General features: G+C 38.0%; 1 protein-coding gene across 3 annotated transcripts; it reads right to left on the bottom strand.

The window, feature by feature from the left end:
• Positions 1-15012: 15012 nt before the first annotated feature.
• LOC134859752 (uncharacterized) lies at positions 15013-18873 on the bottom strand. Of its 3 annotated transcripts, XR_010165149.1 has the most exons (7): positions 18757-18873; positions 18270-18448; positions 17442-17631; positions 16749-16943; positions 16545-16639; positions 16188-16371; positions 15526-15874 (listed from the first exon to the last, which is right to left on the bottom strand). XR_010165149.1 is itself a non-coding variant. In XM_063876441.1 (6 exons), the coding sequence occupies exons 1-6, from the start codon at positions 18791-18793 to the stop codon at positions 15112-15114; spliced, it is 792 nt and encodes a 263-aa protein (XP_063732511.1). In that variant the 5' UTR covers positions 18794-18873; the 3' UTR covers positions 15013-15111. The 3 variants fall into 3 exon arrangements, 2 of the variants coding, with proteins under 2 accessions (XP_063732511.1, XP_063732510.1); XM_063876441.1 differs by lacking the exons at positions 15526-15874; positions 16188-16371; positions 16545-16639 and adding exons at positions 15013-15207; positions 15381-15475; XM_063876440.1 differs by lacking the exon at positions 15526-15874 and having other exon boundaries at positions 15954-16371.
• Positions 18874-20159: the final 1286 nt, after the last annotated feature.

The following is a 20159-nucleotide window of genomic DNA, read 5'->3' as shown; positions in this document are numbered from 1 at the left end:
TTATAAGCTATAGTTAATGGTGAAAGTGCAATAATAGTATAACAGCCCCGCTTTTAGATCTGTTTTGGTCTCTACCATCACCTGAGGTGAATATTTGGATCTTATTTTGTAAACATTTGATTTTATTAATATATATATATATATATATTATACAGCATCCATGCTCCATCTACTTATGTTCTAAACCAGTGCCTATATTTATCCATTACACCAGAAATGATTAACGATGACATTGATAGACGAGTGTTTCAAAAATAATCGAGGCAATACTAGAGAACTGTAAGAAAAAGATATGAAAAGAGAAATCATCTTGATGTGTAATTACATGCAACAGTAACTGTAAACAAAGTTTTCAGATCAAATTAAATGTGATCTCTTTTCCAGTAGAAAATAATATCCAGGAACTTGCTGTTTTTATATCGCTGCCTTCAAGTATTTTATGTGTTCATGAGTCCATATCGCCTCTTGTGGTTTTCACAACCTCAGGAGTGCATTGTTTTAAAAGGCATTTTTTGGAAATGGCTGATATTGGATTGCTAGTCAAACAATTTGAATTTTAGTTGTATATATTTTTGCAGTTATTTAATCATATTTCTGAGAAACACTTTGATGTTTCCAACTACTTCATCTTTTTTACCCTTTGTCATTATTATTTTATTTGTATTTCAGATTCAACTTTATTGCTTGTACTGCTTGTAAACCATTAATGTTGAGCTTTTTCATTCAACAACTTTAATTTACCAAATCCAACTGGGGGAACGTAACTGAGGAATAAACATTATTAACAACAGTAAAAAAGTTGATCACAATAAAGATAAGTTATACGATATAGATGTACAGTATATATTTATTTGTAATCCCTGCATTACTTTTGCAATTGTGCTCTAACTACTTTACCACGTGAGGGCTAAATATATCATGTACAAGATTTGCCATCAGCACGAGTCAAGTTCACATTTTCAAATTGAAGGCAGCATATGATCCAGAGACAGGAAACATAACAGAAAAATGCTAAGACCCGACACTTCTGATTAACAACCATACAAATGCAGCTCCTTCAGTGACAGAGAGCTGGGTGGAAAAAGGAGGTACTCATAGCGGCCAGTTGCAGGCTGCTGGGCGGTCTCTGGGCAGAGGAACAAACAGCCACACTCCACTGCCGCCAGCACTCACTAATCAGCCTCTGCCCGCACGAACACTCGCTCTCTGGACCATAGAGGAAGGGGGCAAAGGCCCCCGTGGTGTTTCCAAAATACTTCGGAGCCGACAGCGGCCCCTAGCACTGCCACTGATGGAATTAAGCAGCTTGAGCTTTTACTGTGTAAATGTGGACAAGCCATGAGGAGAGACTAATGAGTGTGTGTGAGTAGGAACAAGAGATGTAGATGAATGCACTACACTCCTTCACCTGGGCTGTGTTTTGTGTTTCTATACTAGAATCAGTCACACTAGAATCAGTGAAACGTCCAATGAGGAGCTTATCTTAATGGAAGAGCTTGAAACTTTGGAAAGAATACTTTCCTTTTCCTAAAAAAGTTTGTTAATAAAAAATAAAAAAACTGCACAACTCTATACACCCACAGGTTTTGTAGCAAAAGCCTTTCTTGTTCTGGTATACCCGTAACTCATAGTAGCTATCGTTAGCAAACTTAAGCGATAGCTCTGTTGCGAATACTCAATATGACCATAGTCTTTCCTAACCGTCTTTCTAAACACCGAAGGTAAGCGTCAGGAGGTCGTTACGGTGGTCGTTTTATGTTTTAAAAATAAAACGACCACCGTAACGACCAAGAAAGAAAGACCAAGAGCAAGGCACCGTTCCCTACACTGCTCCCTGAGTGCTGTACCAGTGAAGGCCTACCAAATCCTATCGGAGAAAATAAGCGACAGCCAGAAAACCTTCCTAAAAAAAAAGACTGTTCAGCAAGTGGCCTTACTGAGCCTCTAGTCTAAGTATGCTTGTTGAATGCTGACTCTCATTCTCTATGTTTTAAGTATTCTGTATTGTATTGCATCATGTCAAAACAATGCCAATTGGGTAGCAGGATAATAATACGTTGCATTTGCCATTGTAGCTGGGACCGATAGTCAAGTTGTGCCAAGTCTAAATAAGCTTGCTTTAAGTTACAGTTAAGTTGATCCATTCATTCACTTCAGAATAACTTATCTCAAAACCAGGCTTTAAAGAATTGTGCTCTTCATGTATATCAAAGCATGATCTTCTTCCGTTTTGGACACACACTGGGTTTTCCTGTTGGGGACCTACATTTTTCTTTTTCTAGCCCTGGAGTTTAAGAGTTTTTATACATTTCTCTTAAGGAATCTTAAGTGTAAGCATTGAAATTGCCCGCTTTCTTTAGCATTTGGCAAGCTGTCCCAATATGAAGACTTAAGCATCAGGCATCTAAATATCTCAAAAAAGAACGTTTTGAAGGTGAAGGACCTTAATTTCTTTTGTCCTGTAGCTTAATGCAAAAATAATTAATTAATCATCTGCAAGAACAGAATTTCCTGTCTCAAATGGGATTTTTAAAACAGACACGCAAAGAAAATCATTTTGGCTTGTGCTGGCCAAACACCTTATCAAGACACTTTGTTCATTTTGCCTTTCATTTGTCACTATCTGAATCTTATTATCTGTTAAATGCAATGGATGGCTTTGCTTATTCAACAGTCGGTAGCTTCAATTGCAATCACATTGATTGAAGACAAAGAGAAACAGAAGCAGGAGGAATTCATAACTTTCAGATAGCTGCTACCGTTACTCAAAGAAAAACAAAATGGATGGTGGATTTATAGACAGGTTTCCAAGGAGATATTTAATGAAAATAGTCTTTGAGTGTCAGAAAACCTTGATGTTTGATGCTGTATACCGACCTTGAGCTCCTCCTTTGTGTTTCCACTAACATGTATTGAGCTAGAGATAGAAAATAGAGGGGAAGCTTAGGAAAGGATGTATTGAATGTCACACAGACCTATTAAAGGTTTTTAAAAAGCCCATAAAGTGCAGAAAACACCTTTGCATGCACTGTGTGGAGTTACTTCATGGCTGCATGCCAACACAAGGAAAGGTTCACTTTTAGGTGTTGCTTTAACACCCTGTTGGTCAGCAGGTCACCTTGCTCACAGCTTTTGGCTTTTCACAGCTCAGTGTTATGACTCCATCAGTCTGTGAATCAAAGAAAAGGTTCCCTTTGGTAAACTGAGGATAAAGGTAAAGGTGTTGAATAAAAACAGCCAAGAGACGAGAACTAGTAAAAGGAGGAAGATTACCTTTTACAACTTTTTTAGACTTCAGTAATGAAGAGTTAAGTTATTTGTAAATGAAAAATAATATAACTTTGAAAAAAGAGTTGCAACTTGGAACCCTGTATCTAGGCAAAGCTGTGACTTGTGCTGTTTTCAAACGGGGCAAATGTTGGCTGCTATTTAACTGCAATTTAATTCAATGAATACCAAAATAACTACATTAAAATGCAGAAAAGTAGAAAGTCCCAATCTATGCCTTGTGAGATCTGTCCGACAAGCAATAAACAGCCTTTGAAATGCTTATTTTCTGAATGGTTTTGAAATGGTCAACGGTTATGCTAACATTGAAGCTGCTTCATGGACACTCAAATTAACATAATCTCAATTAAGCATCAATAATTCAGCAAGGTCATTGTTTCTACCCATAGATGTGTACATAATGTATTAATTTAAACTTGACTTTGCATATGATCACCAAGCGGCTACCTTCTATTGTGAGAAATGGAGTTCACGCCGAGGTGACCAATAGTTGCTGTAACAGATTGTCTACTCTGTTTTGTCCAACGCCCCAGGAAGTGCGCTAGCCATTGAGGCAGTTGTTCAGAGTGGCCAAACAGTTGTACTGAACTGCTGTTCGGGTCAGTGGATAAGAGGCAGGGTTTAAGGAGAACTCTCTGTTCCCATCTCCCAGATGATCTTATTTTGGTCCTCCAGGGCCTCGCCTCCAAAGCAGGTAATATTACCCTTACACACCTTGAGAACACTGGGCTGTTGGCAAGCTGTGAAAATGCTTGGCCAAATCTCCTTTTCTCTTTGCTTGTTCTTTATTTTGAGAGGCCAAGATTTATACAGTTTTATGGCAGCTGAAATGGCGATTGGCCTGAGATCCTAACACTGAGCTTTACCATGTTGGAATCTGATTCACACATTTCTGTGAAGGTCCATATTTTAATACAGTCCATGGTAATGTTGGTGCACTAAAAGTTTGCTTTGTTTTTATGTGAACAGACCATTAGTTTAGCATGCTAACATTTGTTGATTTGCACTGAACATGATATACAGCTGAGGCTGATGAGAAAGTTATTAGTTTTTTAGGGTATTTTGGTCATAAAGTAGTTGATAAATTATCAATTGTGAATGCCTGGACCCAACTTCATTACAATCCATAGAAAAGTTGTTAATTTGGACATAAGCTAAATTTTAACTGAAAATTTGTATAGCTTTGAAACAGTTCTACTCAACTGGGCCGATTGTAGAATAATTGATAATTGACTAATACAAATGACTAAAACTAACTTAATAAATGTTATTTAAATGGGAAAGTTTTTATACTGCACAGAAAGTGTTGCAACTCAATGTAGTGCCAGCCACTGTAAGCAAAATCAAAAGAAATACAAAAGAACGAGAGACAAAATGACAAAGAGGATGAGGAAATCCCAGCCATAAAGCTGCTCTTCTACCCAGGATCCTCTTGTTTGACTCGCTGTCAGGCTGTGCCCACTGCTGATGGAAATCCCGTTTGATACTGCGCCAGTGACTCACTAATCCCAGGCCTTTGGCAATGGAGGTCAGTGGGATCAAACTGGTATAAAAAGAGAAACAAAGGCAGATTTTCTTCAGCATAGTCAATAATCTGGAACTCCATTAGACCTCCTGCTTAGCTGATATCCTGGAAACAAAGCCTTTCATACATTTTTAGAATATTACTCAGTTGAAGCTGGGTAGAAACTTTGGTTCTGGCGGTATTACCAGTGAAAGGAGGGCAGCTGTCGATAAAGTCAAAAAAAGGAAAGTATGTGTTCTTGACCTAAGGTGGTATGAGTTACTCATAGGTAATATTGATCCAGGGATTTCGGCTTAGTGTGAGATCTTCCAGACACAGCATTAAAACTCCTGTAAACAAATCAAATCATATTTTAATAAAGTTTATGTAAGGTCAACAAGATTTGAAACACTTTTTTATTTTAACTTTTTTTGCCATTTAGTGCAATCTGACAGACTTTGAGATGTATGTTCCTGCTAAATCCAAATGGGTTTAGGGCTGTCCCTATGGATGTATAAAGAGAACTGGATACAGTGTTGGAAACGGACCCTGTTAAATGAAAGTTGCACAGTGACACAAAGCCAAGAAGGCCTGGCTCTTGCAAGCTACCCATATCTGAGCCAATAGAGAATGCACACTTTTGTTTTCCGTTTCCTTTTGCCCCGCGTCCAATCCACATCGTCATGGCTGGTATTGGCTGCTCTTGCTCACTTAAATGAATGGAGAGGGAAAATAACTTGGGATTTGACTTCTAGCGCATTACAAAACCATTACGTTGGTTTCGTTCAAAAAGACTTATCCGGTGATTTAAAGATGTCTCCTTCCCAATGTAAATCTTTGAAAAAAAGTTGTGGGGGGTCTAAATGATGTCACAGACTGACACAGGGATGTAGTACTACCATTTGGCCACTACGGGGCACTTACTGGGGGCTTGACTGTTCCACTGTCAAAAGTTGCATGAGGGTTCTTTCACAGATTTCTGATGTCTGCAGGAGGGACTTAGAGTAAATTTGTTATATATACAATACAGATAATGGCACTGTTCTAGCGGCAAACACTGGAGAAAGAGTTATGTGTTTTATCATAAACAATGCGCAACATGTTTTGGAAGCAATATGGTCTGTGTTTACATTAGCAAGCATCAATTACACTCACAGCTAACGCTGTACTGGAGAGACTGTGTAATATAAAGGCCCTGTCCTTGTGGTAAACCCACAAGAGATAAATGTTTGAGTTCCATACAGTTTCAGAAATAATGCTTCATTGTGGTTTTGAACATGATATTGCTTTTAATCACGGCATGACTCTCCAAAGGGTGTGGCCAGCAGCAGCTAGTTCATTTAAAGCTACAGTCACAGAATCAGCACTTTTGAAACAGGGCTGAAATTGGAGGGTAGAAGGCACGCTACAATGGGTGATCTGTTTGGTGTTAAGAGCAAAAACTTCACAGAAATGTTTTGTATAGATATGGCTCTACAATTTATTGTTCAAATGTGTTAGAATAGAAGACCTTTAACTTAAAAGAGTGGCATGAGCTCAAAGTTAGTCAAACTCCAAAGAATGTGAATATTTTTCATTAACTTCACATGCTTGGTCCCTATATTTATAAATAAAATTAACCCAAAATATGTTGCCTTTAGAAACACAAATGAAGCAAAACTACTTTAAATTTTAACCAATTTAAATTAATTAATAAGATGGATTTTTTTTCATGAAGGGGAATGACGAATGATTGATTTCCCCAAGAATTGTAAAAGATTATTAATCGAAATTGTTTAGAGAAGACTTATGTTGTGGAAAATCCTTTTAAGGGGAGTGTGTCATCCATCAGATCAATAGTCATTTCTCTGAGCTAGTGTCCCCACAGATTAGTCAACATGCCCCGTGAAACACACACCGCAGGACACAGCATTGTCCCATTGAGAGCGTGTACGTGTTTTTGTATGTGTGGGTGTGCGTGATTGAGTGATAAAATGATGCGTTTGTCCTCTGTGGGGTCATGAAGTTAACAGCCATAACCAACATCATAAATACTGATCACAGGAAGTCAGACCTCCCTGAGGCTAACACCAAACACACACACACACACACACACACACACACACACACACACACACACACACACACACACACACACAAACATAAAACAAAATGCACATACTGCAGATCTATCCATCAGAGCAGGGCTACATTGTGCTGTATAATGCAGGTAACCACTGCCACGGTGTTATTGTGGAGGAAAGGAGAAATATATACACAGTTCTTTTAACGTAGTTTTGGTAAGAAGTGTAAAAATAATGAATCTATTGAAACTGAACATTAAAGGAGATAGTTCACTGTTTCTCGACGGAGCGGATTTTTATACTTCCGGTCGTATCGGATGTTATTGTTTTTAGCCTCAGTTAGCATGTAGCTAATAGTATATCGTATATGAGTGGACGAACAATGACTCGTGGAGCTACATGCTAAACACACTCTCTCTCATTGACGCTGCAATAATACTATTACGTGTATAATAATCAATAAACCTCAGAAGAATTGCAGAATAGAATATCATAGGTGGAAGCTTCATGACTACATCAACAGATGGGGACGGTGACTTCATGAGAAGGCTAAGCAGAACGTGCCAAGGACCCGCCTCTGTCGACGTCAGCTGATAGAAGAGACAGGGTATATGCCCATGTGACGACAAGGGGCCTACAAGATCCGGCCCCCGCTGCCAACCAATGAGAGAAGACGAGACCAGAAGGACCAGAGAGTAGAAATGCGTGATGGCAGCCACGCAAACAGAAGGTTGAGGCCTTTTCCATGCAGCTGTAGACTGTGGACCAGTTGACATGGGGAAGGACCACAGCTGTGTTTCTTTTGTAGACTTATATAATTGTATTAATAAATTATGTTAAATTTAGATGAGAACCTTCTTGGATTATTTTCCAATATTCAACTATAAATTTAGAGCCTTACAGAACCCTGAACGTAGATTTGTTGTGAAGAAAAGCTTACTAGTTCTTTACGTTTTGTTTCACAATTAAAAATACATCAGTAAATACCCCCACTGGTGAATATTTCAAGCTATTATGTTTCAAGGTTTCAAGGATTCAAGGTTTTATTTGTCATACGCACAGCAGAGCGTATATGTTGGCAATGAAAATCTTGTCAAAAACTGGGGTTGCTAACAACTTGCTAAATGAGACTACTAAACGCCATCACACTAAACATTAGCCACTTTAAATGTAGCAGTGGTGATGGGAAGTGTTGGGTTCTAAATCTTGAAGAAGGAAATAGCCAGAAGAATCCAAGAAGCTTCTCGTCAAGTTTAACAGTGTTTATTAATATAAAGATATGATGAGTCTACAAAGGAAACACAGCTGTGGTCCTTCCCCATGTCACTGGCCAAAGTTCACATCGAGGTGGTTATCTTTCTACAGCTGCATAGTTATCACAACACCTTTTAACATCTTTAGTTTTGGTGTAAAATCTTCTCCCATTGGTTGGAGGCGGGGGCCGGATCCTATTGACCCCTTGTCAGCACATGGGCTGCTTCATTCCAGATCTTCTGTTGCCTTGTAGTGACATACTCAAATAACATCTCTCATTATACTTTGTTACACAATTCTTCTGATGTTTGTTGGGAATATTACATAATTAAACACATAATGATAGTTGATATTGTAGCGTCGATGAGTGGGAGTTAGAGGAACTCTATGTGTCATTCTCCATATACTCACAAACACAATATCCTATTAGCTACATACTACTTGTGAAGCTATGGACAATTAACCGGAACTGAACTCCAAGGTGTCGCCTACCATCCAGTCCATGAGGCAACAGTACAACAGTGAATTATGTCCCTTAAAGTTCCAGCACAATATATTGATTTATTCTCACAGAAGTCATGGGACTGTGATGTAGGTAATGTATAGCCGAACGTTTGCTTTGTACTTCAGGCAGTAATTTACCCTTCAAAAATCGTAAAAGTGGTGTAAAGAAAAGCCTGCAAAAGAAAAAGTATCATAACCATGGGTTTGGCACAGATTTTATTTTTCTGCAATATCCCTGAATCCAATGGAAAAATCCCATTGCTTTTTATCAAGGGAACATTCGCAACTTCCAGGTCTCCCTTGAAAGCAATATGTCATCACTGTACTACTGTATTAAATTTCCTCTGTGAGCAAAACAATGTTCAAATCATTATTAACAATACCAAGAGCACTGACGGCATGTAGGTCTGAACTGGTGTCACGTTCAATAACAGAAGTGACTATTGGAGTCTTGTGAAATGCTCCCATTCAATCCTCACTCTGTTGATATAAAAATAGATAAAAGTATCTTCCTCTGTGTCACACAGTCTCCTTTCCATACTTATTCCTTACTTTTTTTTATTTTTCAAGAAACTTTCTGACATTAAATAAATAAAAGTCCACAGTTGCAGTGCTGTTGAATATATTTAAAACAGTGCTGCAATATGGAACACACTGAGTGGAGGTCCCAAACTAAAAATGATAGATATTGCTACTTGCTGCCATTAACAACCAAAAAAACCTTATTATCTTTCTGTTCAGTGAAATACACAAGTATGATCATTCTAAAATGTTATCACTACTGTAAAATAACTGTAAATGTTGTACCTTTACAACCTTCTTCAGTGGAGATCTTTTCAGTTAGATATGATGGACACCATGAAGTTGAATATCTAACTTTGCATTGTGCCGGCTTGGGAAGTCCAACTACAGCAACTCCAATGCTGAAATAAAGGAACAGATGCATAATGTGTCTAAAACAAAACATTGTATAACTCTATGTCTTGGTATTTTAATACAATGGGATACGTTTCAGTATTTCCTTTGTATTTATTTTTCTATAGAAGTTTAATGTGGCTGGTTTAAGATATCAAAGTAAATAAAGAAAATTACGTATAGTCTACTGTGACTGTAGAGGAGCTTTTCCAAGTGTGTAAAAAATGACTTGGACCTTCCTTGATTCACTTTTCTGTCCATTAGTATAGCAGTATTACTAGCTATAAACTCAACATTGACACCCTATTGTGCATCCAGCAGATACAGAGCAACATTAGTGTTTATATAAATTCATATTTCTGAACAACTGATGAAAAAAAGTACAACATTTACTCTCTTTTTAAACCAGTTTTGGTCTCCAGTAATTCATAAGAATGGTATCTGGCCCTTAAACTGCCTAATGTTCCCCTTTGTCCACCAGTTAGTTGCTAATATTGTATGACTTTCCTTTGGTGTTGGGCAGCTGGTGGATTTATCACAGCTTTATCACTGAAATCAGCTCCCTAGGAGGGGCTTCTTTTATTTTTATAATTGTGTTGCTTCAGTTTGGTAGGCAGACAACACTGACATTATTAACATAATCTAAACAGATACAGCATGTTTTAAATGTAGCCATCTATGGGCACGCGTCATCGTTATTAGATCTTAAGTTCCTGTTGATGTAGTTTAACTTCATAACTACTAGTAGGTAAATTCCTATGTACATGCAGATGGCTGACGTATTTCTAACTAATTTAGATCACCTTATTTAAAATGTGTTGTTGGAGCAGCTACATAGCCCTGATCAATCCAAACTCCATTCAGGAAAAAAGCAATTTAAATGTTGTGTCACAGGCCTCAGCGAAAGGTTACAAGCTTACACAAAATATTCCCTAACACATACCACTATAGTAAACTAGCCAAATGAAGTTTAACGAGTAAACATGATCTCAGAAAATAACGCAAGATAAAAATTAATTAGCTTTACGTTCAGTAATAACAGAAATATACCGCCATTTCTTTCTTGATTTATAGCTTTAAACTACATGGTGGCAGAGGTGCAACTCAACCTTGTGACTGCTTGTCCAGACTCCCACCTATATGCAGCAGGTAGAGTCCACAAAATGCAAAATGCCACTGGAACACGGGGAAAACAAATAACTCCTCTGTTCGCCGACTGTCACTGTGCCCTCATTATGGTGACTGGCTGCCATTGACTGTTAGGGGCCATTCTGTTTATAACTCACACAAACACTGCAGGGATACATCCTACCTGGACCAGGTGTTTTGGATAGTGTCCAACTAAGTGGCAGACGTGTAGGTGGTGACCTGTCTCGCAGAAAAGATGTTGTCAGAGCAGCAGACTGTGGGAGGCGAGAGAGGGTTTTTTTGTTTGTTTTTCCCCCCACCTGAGAGTTTAATGTCTTTAACTTTGAAATTTGCACAGCAGGTCGAAGAGAGCATAAGGTTGCGTTCGTGTGAGGAGAAGTTCTTCTCCATGACTCCCGATTTCGTATTTTTCCAGGGGTATAGGGATTGAATTGACAAGAACTCAGACGGAGGGGAGTGATTGGCGTGAAAGCCTCTTGAAGGATTCGAAGAGAATGAGATGCACACGACACCCGAGAGATGGAAACTCTCAAACTGCAGGATGACAACAAAACACAGACGCACATGCAAACACGCACATAAATCTCATCGCTCTCACCTTCACGCCGACTTAAACTTCAGCAGCTAATGAAGATGGAGGCTGCTTCTTCAGCTTTACTGATCAATATGGCAGTGTGTGTGTGTGTGTGTGTGTGTGTGTGTGTGTGTGTGTGTGTGTGTGTGTGTGTGTGTGTGTGTGTGTGTGTGTGTGTGTGTGTGTGTGTGTTTGTGTGTGTGTGTGTGTGTGTGTGTGTGTGTGTGTGTGAGAGAGAGAGACTGTCTGTGTGTTTCAAGCTGGATAAATCCAATACAAAAAGTTCTATTTTCTTTGCAAAAAGACATTCTTCCAGTATGAGGTATTGTGGGTTTTTTTGTTGTAAATATGCAAGTATGGGAAGGGTGTCTCATGTTTAGAACCCTGTAATCTCCCCAAAAATTAGATAAATATATTAGTTTATTTTGTATTCTTTTCATGATGTATAGGATATTTCACAGTAATCTTAAAGCTCAAAATGCAAATAAACTGTTCTACTGATAATCAATTAGTTGTTAAATGTTTTAAATAGTATTTTCATTATATGCTACATCATACTTCTACTCCACCACATTTTGAAGCCAATTTTCCTCAACATTTTTGACAAAATTATTTACTAGTTACTTTATAATCTAAAAAAAACAACTAAATGTAAATGAACTTCACATTTACCAGCTGTGACGAACACGTTAATGCATCAATGATCATTTTTCAACAATTTAATATATATATGAGTCTAAAATGAACTATTACCGACAAGAAGTACGTTTTCTTTTGATACTTTAAGTATATGTTTATGCTACTACTTAACTGTATGCAGAATTTCATTGTTTTCACTCAATAGTAACTGAGAATCCAAAGATGTTCACTTTAACATTACGTCACATATGAACATAAACCACAGTTTATGGTTTTTGAAATGTTTCTTTTTCCATACTTCCGCCAGGCCGTGGGAGTGGACCAGCTGCCTGAGAGCATGCTGGGATGCTGGATGTGGCTCTGCATGGTTGCGATCTAAAGATCCATTTTCCGTACAATTAAAATCCCCACCCAAGAATAAAAAATCCTCCGTGGCACAGCCGTTTAAAACATCATTAACGTTTTGTAAAAACAGCTTCCTCTCTGCACCGTTTGTTGGAGCATACACATTCATAAAAACAGCCATAAAAAGGTCAAACCGTGCTTTTATTAAAAGCAACCTCCCCTTGATAAACTGCTCAACCTCCAGTGAGACAGGATTAAAAGACTGGAGAGAAGGAAGCCCACCCCTCCACTGAGAGAGGTGCTGTGGCTTAAAATGACTTCCCACTCCCACTCCTTTTTCCAGTCATTCTCGTTACCAACGTCACTGTGCGTCTCCTGTAAAAAAAGCAGGTCGACATGTTTTATTCTTGCTGTTTGATAAATTAAAGCCCTCTTTCTTAGCTCTCTGGCTCCATTGACATGCAGGCTTCCCACTCTAAAAGTGTCCATTGTGAGTGAGGTAGTGCATACAATAATAAAAACAAACAAGTTAATTAAAACACACATAAGGGGTTTTAACTTCATTGCTGCTTATTTGTTTTCGTACTCTATACCCAAGTTTTTTTTGTCTCCAAACTTCTTGTTCTGTGAAGACTGACTCCTCCTTTCGACTAAGATGGAATTTGGCCGAGGAACAAAAAACGACCAAATCAGGGAAATACTCTTCTACAACTACCCCATGCTGGTTCTTTGTCTGGAGTAGATAGTTTTTAATCATTTCCGCTGTGTACATTTGTTCCTTTTGACTGTCACTGAACCCTATCACGTCACTGCCGTCCGACACACACTCATCCCCACTCTCATCTGTCTGCCATTGCTCTCTTCCTCTCTTTCCCTCGCTCCCTACTTTGCTGCTCTTTCTAACAGTAGGTACGTTGTTCCTTGTGCTTCTGCGTTTATTAGCAGTCTTTTTTTGTTGTTGCTATTGCTGTTGCCACCTCTTCATCCTCCATCTCAGCAATCTCCACCTGCTCTCCCCATTTTCGTTTTCCATATTTTCCTCCTGTGTTTCGCAGACTTCACCTGTCTCTACCATTTTTTCGATTATCTCAATTTTTTTTTTTTTTTTTCACCATTTTATTTTTTATTTTTCTCTCCCAACCTGATTTTCTTCACCTCTACACAAAACCACAACCTCGCTTTCGTGAACATCTTTACCATCACCCACACCTTGTGCAACACCCCCGCATGCCCCGTGTGACACAGCAACAGCAACAGCAACAGCCGGCTGCTACGGAGCAGCGGCGCTATCAGCAGCTGCGGCCGCCTCCGGAGGGGAGCCCCCCACCGCCACAGCGGCCGCATTAACGGCCACCGCCGCTGGAGACACCCCTCCCTCAGCCGCCCGCTGCTCCACTACAACCGGCACGGCCGCAGCCGGCCCCGGCGCGGAGGCAGAAGTGACATCCGGACCAGGCGGAGTCGAGTCCCCCGCGCCCGGACAGGCACGGTGTGCCCCTCTTCCCCGCAACCAAAACACTTCATAACTGACGAGGTTGCAAAAATCACGTAGTCATAATCATCTACTTTAACGTGAAACGCACAAACATTTCACTCACCGTGATGCCTGTCTCGATAACGCGGTTCACAAATATTTGAAGAAGTCAATCACACTTTATTGGATATAGTTTATATTTCAGAAAGGCATGTTTAATGTTATTTCATGCCAAATATGTGACACAAAAAAACACTGTAACCTCATATCCTAGAAACTGGACGCAGCAAATATTTTACATTTTAGCCTGAAAGACGGTTCATTAACGTAATATATATATATATATATATATATATATATATATATATATATATATATATTTCCCCTTTTTTTATTACAGAACATATGAAAACTGGGACAGCAAAACACAATCAGTGAAAATTAGAAACACAAATCAAAATAGAAGTCCATTAAAGAACAGTACAGTTCACAGGGTACAAAGGTCAGGTCAAAGAAAAGAAAGACAAAGTTAAGATCCTAGATGTTTATAGAAATCTCCTTTTGCACAGTATTTATTCCCCTTCTCACTTTGAAGTCATTTTCTCCTTAGAGCGGATATAATTTATAATGTTAATAAGGGGAGCAACAGAGGGAGGGTTCCTCTGGAGCCATCATTTTGGAAAAGTTGTTTTACTTGTGGCCATAATAACCTCCAGAAGGTAATTATAAGTTGTATTAAGGCATTTAGGGATATGACCAATGGACAGAAATGTAAACGACAGGTCAGATTTCAGGTGCAGAATATTTGAGATTAAATGGTTCACTTCTTTGTGGATATATAAATGGATTGGCTTACCGATGAGTTTAGCCAAAGTAAAATAATTGAGGAAAATTACCAAAACTTTCTATCACTAATAAGGTTACAGAATACATATAGATATTGTCCATACAACTCGGATATATGTATGACATTGCAGGGACGTCATGTAATTATATCAAATCTATAAAATCCAGAGAATGTAAATACAGTATATATCCAATAGTCTGAGTCATATATATAATAGTCTGAGCCACTGGAGATACATTACGTCTTGATTTAATGGACCAACAGTCTAAACCCAAAAGATTGCAAGTTTATGACCATATGGGACAAAGACAAGGCATCAAATCTTTATCTTTTGGAATCTGATTCCCTTATTTAAGGGAATTTATTTAAAAGTTAGTCTCCCAGAAAAGAAAGCCTAAAAATAACACATACAATTGTTTTTTTACATTACAGATTTGAAGATATTCTGACACAATATTGTAGCTCACCGTTTTTATTGTTTATAAGATTTCACTGGCGTTGCCTTCAGGTAAATCTTACATTGTTTGTAAAATTTCTCTGATCAAATGTCCGACTCTAAAACTCATCCTCCTTGCGGAAGACTTTTCCATCCTTTGTCCTCCATGTCAGTTTGTTTTCATCGAATCCCTGGCCCTTTAGCTTGTGTTTGATCTGAAAACTCCTCATCATTATCACTCAAATAGAAAAATTATACATAAACTGTTATGGCATTTACAATATTATCATTTTTCAGATTTCTAAATTCTATTTGTACATATGTTGCATAATTCGGTTAATTTCAAAAGTCTTCTTGATTTTGAATATAAGTAGAAAACAAGCTTTACCTTCTGTAAAATGTCATTCTGCACAGCCTTGTCAGTCAGATCTGCACCCGAGTTTTTTGTCAGTCTCACTTTTAGAAAAATGTTCTTAGAAGACTCTTTGAAAAACACAAAGAAAGGACCTGTGTTAAAACATGACAGTTGCTTCTAGATCAGCAGACAGTTTTATCACTTGCTTTGTCGTGTGCTTTTGTGATTTTTACTTACGTTTGTAGCGACGAATGGATGCTTGTCCTCACAGCTCTGGCCCACCCATCCTCCAGAGTCATATAAGTCTGCAGCCACACAATTCTCGCTAGAGCCAGGTTCACCATTTAACCAGAACCTAAAGAAGGACTTAGATCCATCGGACCACTTCCAGGGATCTCTGTAAGGAATGACCGGGGCAGTTTCCTTCCCTGTCCTCTTCTTCACACTAACCAGGTCAGTGTAGATATTGTCCATACAACTCGGATATATGTATGACATTGCATGGACGTCATGTAATTATATCAAATCTATAAAATCCAGAAAATGTAAATACAGTATATATCCAATAGTCTGAGTCATATATATAATAGTCTGAGCCACTGGAGATACATTACGTCTTGATTTAATGGACCAACAGTCTAAACCCAAAAGATTGCAAGTTTATGACCATATGGGACAAAGACAAGGCATCAAATCTTTATCTTTTGGAATCTGATTCACTTATTTAAGGGAAGTTATTTAAAAGTTAGTCTCCCAGAAAAGATAGCCTAAGAATAACACATACAATTGTTTTTTTACATTACAGATTTGAAGATATTCTGACACAACATTGTAGCTCACCATTTTTATTGGTTATAAGATTTCACTGGCGTTGCATTCAGGTAAATCTTACATTGTTTGTAAAATTTCTCTGATCAAATGTCCGACTCTAAAGCTCATCCTCCTTGCGGAAGACTTTTCCATCCTTTGTCCTCCATGTCAGTTTGTTTTCATCGAATCCCTGGCCCTTTAGCTTGTGTTTGATCTGAAAACTCCTCATCATTATCACTCAAATAGAGAAATTATACATAAAATGTTATGGCATTTACAATATTATCATTTTTCAGATTTCTAAATTCTATTTGTACATGTGTTGCATAATTCTGTTAATTTCAAAAGTCTGCTTGATTTTGAATATAAGTTGAAAACAAGCTTTACCTTCTGTAAAATGTCATTCTGCACAGTCTTGTCAGTCAGATCTGCACCCGAGTTTTTTGTCAGTCTCACTTTTAGAAAAATGTTCTTAGAAGACTCTTTGAAAAACACAAAGAAAGGACCTGTGTTAAAACATGACAGTTGCTTCTAGATCAGGAGACAGTTTTATCACTTGCTTTGTCGTGTGCTTTTGTGATTTTTACTTACGTTTGTAGCAGACGAATGGATGCTTGCCCTCACAGCTCTGGCCCACCCATCCTCCAGAGTCATATAAGTCTGCAGTCACACAATTCTCGCTAGAGCCAGGTTCACCATTTAACCAGAACTTAAAGAAGGACTTAGATCCATCGGACCACTTCCAGGGATCTCTGTAAGTGGTGGTGTGTTTCTTCAAAAGTGGCTCTACACGAATAAGACAAAACAAAAAGTAATGTTTACACAAAAAAAAGACATACAGTTTTTTGTTTTTTTTTTCCCACATTAATACTATGCAAGAAATAAATACATATATTATGTGGTATTTTTAACTTAGCGTGGTGTGGTGTAGCGATGACATTTTTAGGCCAGACCCAGAAATGAGCATTGGAAGGGGTCCCTCGACAAAAAAGCAATGGGATTTCCTATTGGAATTTGGTATATTGCAAAAAATAAGCTCTGTAGCAAACACCAGTTATGATACCTTACATCTTTTGTTCAGCAGGACAACTTCCACATAATAACACTACTTAGAAAAAGCACCCACAATTACACCCATGGAGTGTGGAATAAATGAAATGAAATGCATTCAGGGACTGGATTTATATGTGGGAATCAAATTGTTTTTCCCCTGTTTAATACCTTGGCACCTTTTTGTTTTGCAAGCAATTATGTATAATATTAATCTTAACTTAATACTCTTACCACTGACATCAAAGCAGATTGTGTTAAAGTGTTCTTCACAACCACTAGCAGCAAAGAGTTCATCAATTGAGCTGTTCATTCTGCATGGTTCTCCGTGAACTGACTTTGTCTCAGCAAAATTGTGGAAGTCCATGTTTGACAGTGAGCAACTTTGGCTGTCCGGGTCCTTGTACAGCCCTATCCAGAAGGACTGAAAGCAATATTCATTACATTATAAATAATTACAATCAATATAACTTTTAAAGCAGTTCAAGCAGATGTACTCATAAGCATTTTTTTGCCTTTCTGAGATCAGCCTTTGGACAGTGTGCCCGCTTTACCTGGTGATCTAACGGGAACCTCTTCAAGTCAACATTTTTAAATAAACTTTCCATTCACAACCTTGATTTTTGTCTAATCCTCTTAAACTTTATTACAGGATTTTAAAATAGTTTTTTTACTTTCACAACCAGTTTCAATTTGAAAAGCTTACAGGACAGGTGCACATTTCAACTCTGTTTTAAATATATTTTCAGCTGATCCACATTGTCCTGTGTAACAGTTTATAAAAACGTTTCTTTTAAGTATATTCAAGCCTTCATCTTTTGTGAATATTTTCCACTTTTTCAGTCTTTCTTGCAGCTGAAAAAGTGTCTGATGAAACACAACGAGGGAGTTTTATACTGAAATACTTGATACTTCTACTGTAATGCATTATCGATGCATTTTTTGGTCTTTTACACCACTACAGTTTAGCTACACGCTAATATGTAGGTTCAGATTTTAAAGCTTTCAAACCTGTCACCAACAAAAAAGTTAGTAAATGGCTATGAATTAATGGAAACTCACTGTCGCGTTTTTTATTTGTGATGAAAACATGTCCTTCATGACCATCACATCCTCCTCGCTGTGCACAGTGGCCAGGTCTGTGTATTTCTCTCTGCAGTAAATTCGTGCCTCATTCAAGTTCTTCAGTTCATGAACAACATAGTAATGATTTTCACCAAGTGACGAGACAGAACTCAGCCCTGTAGACAAACAGATACACATTTATTTAGGCTACAATCTGACTCTTTAAAATGTCATTTTAGTGTGATATGTTGTGTAATTGTCATTATAGATTTTCACTTCCACTTTAAAACATGTCAAAGTGTACTCTTTACTTTTAACTGCAATTCATTTGGTTATTTTTGAAGAAATCACCTTAAAATACATTGGGACAAATGTACAGCCTACAATAAAATGCGAATCCTCTAATCTTCTCACGTGCCTCAGATTAATTGAAAATAATCAATATACAAACAAAAAAGGATATCTCATCATTTGAAACACTTGCCTGCAGCAGCCATGATAAGCAGTAGAACTACGTCCATCTTAGTTTCCTCTGATTGTTTCAATGTCTGGCTTCAGAGCACAACTGCTGTTATAGCTGATAGTGTTGCTCATAAATGGGTTGTATCAGAATGACATCATTCTTGTTTGAATATAAGAAGATAGTAATCATATTCAGCTTATGTAGCCCCGCCCATTTCCCCACCTTTTCCCCTTTTTTAGTGGTTCCAGTTTAGCACTCAGAGCATTGTATACAATGCATTTTATTTGGGATCATTTATAGCTAGCCCATGGAATGGTTTTATAGTAGCCCTTCCATATCTATCTTCAGTTACTCGCTGGAAGGTTGACATGAAAATGGTAGTGTCTTTGTGAGCTATGTATTGTACACAGTAGCTACATTTTACTTTGCATATTTAAGCTATTACTATGAAACAACTTATAAATAATAATATGTTATTATATGTCAGGCTGCCCAGCAGTGTATAAAGTCGTTTTAAAACAAAATCAAACGAAACTGCAGGTTTAAATATTTCTGTCTATAAAGTTTTTACTGAACAAACTAGAAAACAGATAATGTCAGACTTCAAATTCAGTAACCAGTATCCTCTCTACATCATTTAGCTGACAGCGCATCAAATCCATGTTTTACCATGCCCACAACAGTTACCTTGACAACGCTTTCCCTTACGATGAGCTCCGCCCACTCACATCCGACATTGGCAGAGACAGACTATCTTTTCTGTTAAAGTTTAGTTACAGTTCTTTCCTTTAAGACTTAGGCAACGACATCAACGCCCCCGTTTCCGAAACCAACATCAGTGGAACAGATGGAAGGGCAGAATAAATAAGAAATGTTTTGTCTCGGAGTATCTTGTCAGCCATTAGAATGAGAGAACATATTGTAGCTACCAAACCAAATGAAATGCAAATATTAGTCAAATGTCTTCCTGTCATCAGATAGTCAGATGCATTTCCCTAACATTAACAGTTCAGCTACCTGTATCCATCCTGTTTCATGTCATTTATATTGAGTCCATTTTGTTGTGGAGCACATACCCTTTATTTTTTATTATTACGTCAGCTTTTCCTTTAAATAAATATCTCAAACTCACTATTTTGCAGGCTTTGGGAAATAATACCCATGGATGATTAATATTCAATCATTTAAGAGAAAACTTATTCAAAGTAAAAAGAAATAAAATGCAACCTCAAGATGCTCCTGGTATAAAAAGACACTCACACACAGCCACACACACACAGCCACACACACACACAGCCAGACACACACACACACACACACACACACACACACACACACACACACACACACACACACACACACACACACACACACACACACACACACACACACACACACACACACACACACACACACACAAAGTA

This window comes from Eleginops maclovinus, chromosome 23 (genome assembly GCF_036324505.1).
Source record: "Eleginops maclovinus isolate JMC-PN-2008 ecotype Puerto Natales chromosome 23, JC_Emac_rtc_rv5, whole genome shotgun sequence".
NCBI lineage: Eukaryota > Metazoa > Chordata > Actinopteri > Perciformes > Eleginopidae > Eleginops > Eleginops maclovinus.
The sequence above is the reverse complement of the archived record's forward strand: the minus strand, read 5'-3'. Positions and strand labels throughout refer to the sequence as shown.